The 6,000-nt window shown below is 52.0% G+C and overlaps 1 protein-coding gene across 15 annotated transcripts in view; it reads left to right on the plus strand.

Annotated features, from left to right (window-relative positions):
- Positions 1-5,751, plus strand: part of GBF1 (golgi brefeldin A resistant guanine nucleotide exchange factor 1) — a 121,301-nt gene extending 115,550 nt beyond the window's left edge. For 11 of the 15 annotated variants that reach the window (XM_086680709.1, XM_086680708.1, XM_086680713.1 and 8 more), the window contains 10 exons: positions 726-886; positions 1,021-1,267; positions 1,392-1,597; positions 2,707-2,857; positions 2,964-3,094; positions 3,301-3,402; positions 3,680-3,793; positions 3,925-4,105; positions 4,271-4,399; positions 4,892-5,751. In XM_086680709.1, the coding sequence (XP_086536835.1) occupies positions 726-886; positions 1,021-1,267; positions 1,392-1,597; positions 2,707-2,857; positions 2,964-3,094; positions 3,301-3,402; positions 3,680-3,793; positions 3,925-4,105; positions 4,271-4,399; positions 4,892-5,172 (1,703 nt within the window). In that variant the 3' untranslated portion in view covers positions 5,173-5,751. The remainder of the gene's footprint in view (positions 1-725; positions 887-1,020; positions 1,268-1,391; positions 1,598-2,706; positions 2,858-2,963; positions 3,095-3,300; positions 3,403-3,679; positions 3,794-3,924; positions 4,106-4,270; positions 4,400-4,891) is intronic. The other 4 variants (XM_086680712.1, XM_086680714.1, XM_086680720.1 and 1 more) reach the window with 1 other exon arrangement.
- The last annotated feature ends 249 nt before the right edge of the window (positions 5,752-6,000 follow it).

The raw sequence follows: 6,000 nt of genomic DNA on the forward strand, positions 1-6,000 counted from the left end.
GGCCCCAGGGGTTGAGACAGGAAAACAAAATACAGGCTATTGCATTTAGCAGATTAGACACCCCTGGCTTCTGCCATCTGCTTCCAGAGCTTCCTGTACCCACTGGCCTTTCCCCAGCACCCATGGGTTAAACAGCATGAAAGCTAGTAGGCAATATAAACACCTATGATACCAGGCTTCCTACTGTCCTGAGGACTGTTTTATCAGAAACTATGTCCTCACCACCACCCGCACCCCCTGACAGCTGCTACTAGATACCATCAGGAGCCCAAATTAGCCTACTGCCACATTTGGTCAAGAGAGAATCTGTCCAGGGGCATCTGGAAGTCTCAGTCGGTTAAGCATCTGACTCTTGACTTTGGCTCAGGTCATGATCTCACAGTTCGTGGGGTCAAGCCCCATGGTAGGCTCTGTGCTGACAGTGCAGAGCCTGCTTGGGATTCTGTCTCTTCCTTCTTTCTCTGCCCCTCCCCCACTTATTATCTGTTTGTTTCTCTGTCTCTGTCTCTCTTTCTCTCTCTCTCCCCAAATAAATAAACAAACTTAAAAAAAAAAAAAAATCTGTCCAGACCATCCTCCAGCCCTCTGATGACAGGGTTGAAACTAAGCTGGACCAAGAGAGAGGAGAGGCCAGGCTTTAGCACCTACTTCTCAGAACTGAAATCATCCCTCATCCCAGTGTCCCCCTTTCCACCCTGACTCTGCCCTTCTCCCTGCTGACTCAGGGGCCCAATCAGACAGCGAACTCCCATCCTACCATCAGAATGATGTGAGCCTGGACCGAGGATACACTTCTGACTCAGAGGTCTATGCTGACCATTGTAGGCCTGGCAAGATCCACCGATCAGCCACAGATGCTGATGTGGTCAACAGCGGTTGGTTAGTGGTAAGTGAGCATACAGGTAGTGGGTGAGTCTTCCCTCCTTGGCCTGTGGGAAAGATTCCTGGTCCTCCAGCAGGACATCTAGGGGGAAGATCAGGCTCAAGCCTGGGTTCCCAGCAACTCTGTGTACTTTACAGGTGGGGAAGGATGACATCGATAACTCCAAGCCAGGTCCTGGGCCCAGCCGGCTAGGCCCTTCACCCCTGGTCAATCAGTACAGCCTAACAGTGGGGCTGGACCTCGGGCCACATGACACTAAGTCCCTGCTTAAGTGTGTGGAATCTCTGTCGTTCATTGTGCGTGATGCTGCCCACATTACACCTGACAACTTTGAGCTCTGCGTCAAGACTCTCCGCATCTTTGTGGAGGCCAGTCTGAATGGCGGTGGGTTACCCAATGAAGGGGCAGTTGGGGACTAACCATGTGAATATACGGGGGAAAGGGAGGAAAAGGTAGGCCGTCTGTGTCCATGGATGTAGAATTGTGACCTGGGTCTGGCTCTGCTCAGGGTGCAAGTCCCAGGAGAAACGTGGCAAGAGTCACAAATATGACAGCAAAGGAAACCGCTTCAAGAAGAAATCCAAGGAAGGCTCAGTGCTTCGGCGGCCTCGAACCTCCAGCCAACATGCCGCTCGAGGTGGGCATAGTGACGATGATGAGGATGAAGGCGTGCCTGCCAGCTACCATACGGTGTCTTTACAGGTCAGTCAGGACGTAAGTATGGCATCCTTTACTTGCTCTCCTCTCCCTCCTTGTGACATTGGGAGCCTGGGCAGAGCCAGGGACAGCCAAGGCTGAGAAGGACCTGGTTTCCAACCCAGGACCTTAGCCACCACCTCCACAGTGTTCCCCTATCCAATATCCAGACCTTAATATTTAAGGTTTATGTTTTGAATAAGTAATACATGCATATGGTACAAAGTTCAAAAGTAGAAAAGGGTAAACAAATAAAAGTAAGTCTGGGGTGCCTGGGTGGCTCAGTCAGTTAAGCATCCAAGTTTGACTCCGGTCATGATCCCACAGTTAGTGGGTTCGAGCTCTGCGTCAGGCTCTGTGTTGACAGCTCAGAGCCTGGAGCCTGCTTCAGATTCTGCGTCTCCCTCTCTTTCTGCCCCTCCTCTGCTCCCTCTCTCCCCCTCTCTCTGTCTCTGTCTCTCTTTCTCTCAAAAATAAATAAACATTTTAAAAAAACACGCATAACTTTAAAAAAAAAAAAGTCGCATTCCATTTCTGCCCCCAGTTGCTAAGTTCCCCTCTCCAGAGGTACACACTGCCACCAGTTTCTTGTCTATCCTTCCAGAGTTATTCTTTGTCTATTCAAGGTATATAAAATTTATTTTACAAGCAGACTTCATATCACTGAATAAATGGAGAACTAGTTGCCTTAATAACTGTAGAAAAATCCTGAAAACAAAAAAATTATTAAAGTTGACCACACACTATTGCCCACCAGAGCCTCTGAGTCTGATGTTTGCTTTCTGTTTGTAAGGTGAAATTAATAAGATGAGGCTTAATCTGTCATCAGAAGTATGAAAGAGAATTGAAAAGAAAGTACCTTTTTCACCATGTAATTCATTGTTACTAAATACTTATTCCACACACCTCCTCATGTCTCCTGCACTAGGAGTAATACCCAACTTCGGGAAGCACTGGCTGGAAGGGGGCAACTAGCTCATGAAGTTGAAGAGAAAAGGAGGGGTGGGAGGGGTAGAGTATGGTGTCACTGGTAGTAGGGTCTCCCTTGAAGACTCAGTCAGGGACAGTGTTTTGGGGGGGGGGCACCCACGGACCTTAACTCATCCTGCCTCTCCTGTGACCCCCAGTTGTTAGACCTGATGCACACCCTACACACGAGAGCGGCCTCTATCTACAGCTCGTGGGCGGAGGAGCAGCGCCACCTGGAGACAGGTGGTCGGAAGATCGAAGCAGATTCACGCACCCTCTGGGCCCACTGTTGGTGCCCTTTACTGCAGGGTAAACATCAGGGGAGCAGGCAGGGCAGGGGCAGAAGTGAAGCTGGAGCTTGGGAAGCACCAGGATCAGGATGCCTGAAGGATCCTGAGCCTATTCTCACTCTCAGGCATCGCCTGCCTGTGCTGTGATGCCCGGCGCCAGGTGCGGATGCAGGCACTGACCTATCTGCAGCGAGCACTACTGGTACATGATCTGCAAAAGCTAGATGCCCTGGAGTGGGAGTCCTGTTTTAACAAGGTAGGACTCCCCTCTAGTCTTAAGGCAAAGTTCAAAGCCTTAAGATAGAGCTGGGCAGCCTGAAGAGCCCCTGATGTCAGTCCTCAGCCTGCATCCTATTTTTCCCTTCTGCTCTGTGCTTATCCACCCCACCCCACCCCCTGGCTTCCTTGGGGCAAGGCTGCCAACTGACCCTGCTAGGGAGACATTGGCTCTTTACCTACCAGGTGCTGTTTCCTCTACTGACCAAACTCTTGGAGAACATCAGCCCTGCAGATGTGGGTGGGATGGAGGAGACTCGAATGAGGGCTTCCACACTGCTCTCTAAGGTACTGCTCAATGCCCTCACCCACCCACTCTCCCCATACTTGCCTCTCTGCAAGGAGGGAAGCTAGGCTTCTGCTAGGACCAAGAGATGCAATGTGGGTGCTCAGGATCCCCAGCTGTGGAGACTCGGCAGAACCCAGAGACCTGGGAGGATCTTGGAATTCAGAGGAATCTCCGCTATAGGATTCCCATGCAAGATAGAGCAGGCTTCCTTCCCAGCCTTGGAGAGGGATGCAGACAGCTCTGACCCCTCTGCTAAAAGGGGCTGGTGGGCCATAGGTCTTCTTGCAGCACCTGTCTCCGCTGCTGTCACTCTCTACCTTTGCGGCCCTCTGGCTGACCATCCTGGACTTCATGGACAAGTATATGCATGCAGGCTCCAGTGACTTACTGGTATGTTCTACCACTGCCTGCTTCCTCTCCCACCTGCTGGGAAGACATGCTGTTTTCCCTCGATGGATGCCTCCTTACCATATTCCACCATGCCCTTTTTCCCATCCACATGGTCCCACTGCCACCTACAGTCAGAGGCCATCCCTGAGTCTCTGAAGAACATGCTCCTGGTGATGGACACAGCAGAGATTTTCCACAACGCAGATGCCCGAGGAGGCAGCCCCTCAGCCCTCTGGGAGATTACCTGGGAGCGCATTGACTGTTTTCTGCCCCACCTACGAGATGAGCTCTTCAAGCAGACTGTCATCCAGGGTAGGAGGCTTAGCTCAATTTTATCAAAAAGAGTCCCCATCAGAGAGTCTGGAGCTAATAAATAGTTCTCTGTATCTCTTATTTGTGGGAGGATTGTTGGGTAGCCAGGGCTCTGCTTGAAGGAAAACACTAAGAGCTGCCATCTGATTTTTCTGCCCTCCCCAGACCCCATGCCCATGGAGCCACATGCCCAAAAACCTATGGCCTCAGCCCACATGGCTCCTGCTGCTGGGGACACAAGGACACCTGGCCATCCACCTCCTCCAGAGATGCCTTCTGAGCTGGGGGTCTGTGGTGAGTCCTTCTGAGCTAGCCTCCTGGGTGTTGAGCAAGAAGTAGGAGGCCTAAGAGGAAGCCCAGGGTAGTTTGGGATTGCCACTGAGCATGGGCTGTGAGCCAGGGAAAGGAGGGAACCAGAGTATTCTGGTCACCTGCTCTTCCTGTGGGAAGTGACAGGACCAAATAAGCTCTGATGAGCTACCTGCTTGAGATTTTCAGGCGTGGGAGGAGAAGGTTGGATCAGGGACTTGACATAAATATGCAGCAGTTGCCCTTCAGGAGGGATCCTAGTAAAGATCAGACTATAATTTACTTGACTGGAGGTACAGCAAAGGAGATAGAGGGTAGGTATAAGGTAACTGCATTTTTGAATGAGTTAAAGGGGAGATTGCCAACTACATAGCCTGGTAGGAGTCATTTTGTTCACAGCAATGGGGAAAAGCAGAGGTTAGGTAAGCCAGCTGGAGAATGTGAGGGAGTCTGACCAGCCCCTCGCTCTCCCTGTAGACTTTGAGAAGCCTGAGGGCCCTCGGCCTGCCAACAGCAGCTCCCCTGGATCACCAGTGGCGTCTAGCCCCAGCAGACTGAGCCCTACTCCAGATGGGCCTCCTCCCCTGGCTCAGCCCCCACTGATCCTGCAGCCCTTGGCCTCCCCACTGCAGGTGGGTGTACCACCCATGACTCTGCCCATCATCCTCAACCCTGCTCTCATTGAGGCCACTTCACCAGTGCCCCTCCTGGCTACACCCCGCCCCACAGACCCCATGCCCACCTCTGAGGTCAACTAAGGCAGGCTCCTCAGAGATCAGGACCAGTACTTCCTATCAGGCTGTCCTTGGCCACCCTCCCACCTGTCCCAAGGGCCACAAACTTCTCAGGCCCAGCCTGAGCTGCTGTCGCTGCTACTTGGATGGGGACCTGAAAAAGAGAACTTTTATAGCCCCTCCTGGAATCCACAATCAGGCTGAGGAACCTTTTTCCTTTGCTCCCCATTCCTGGGGTTCTAACCTGAGAGTGCACTCAGGTATTGCCTGCAGCCTGGCAGCCCTGGGGAGGCATCTCTATGCCAGCCTGCAGTGCCTGCCCTCCTGCCCCTCCTGCCCTGTGGTCAGGCATTGATAGCCAAGCCAACTATTCTGCACTTTGTGTCCCTCTCCCATCTCCATTCCCATCAGCCCTGGGCCACCTCCTCCAGTTCTTCCTCTTTTATTAATTAGTTGGTCGGTTTGGAGAGTTGATTGGCACCATGGAGGGTTGGCAGGTGGGGCTGGACAGAGGGACTGCTACCCACAGGAGCATGTACATATGGAAAAACAGGACAACAATGGACTTTTTATGATGTAATAAATGTCTTAGTACCAATGTCATTGCTTTTCCCTCTGGTTTCCTTCTTGAACTTATGGGCACCATGTTATTGGGATACCCAGAGCTTGGACCTTGCATGAACAGAAGTGAGGCTGGCCTACCAACAGTCTGGCCCACATGGCCCCAGACTACCAGCCATCCAGGCGCCAGTCAGGATTCCTTCCCCAGTGTTGCTGCCCTACAACCATCACCACCACCACTACAACAGCAGTGCACCCTTGTTACCAGGGATATTCAAGGGTTTGGGCACT

The sequence above is a fragment of the Puma concolor genome, chromosome D2 (assembly GCF_028749965.1).
Source record: "Puma concolor isolate L17-30 chromosome D2, mPumCon1.1.hap2, whole genome shotgun sequence".
In the NCBI taxonomy this organism is placed as follows: Eukaryota; Metazoa; Chordata; class Mammalia; order Carnivora; family Felidae; genus Puma; species Puma concolor.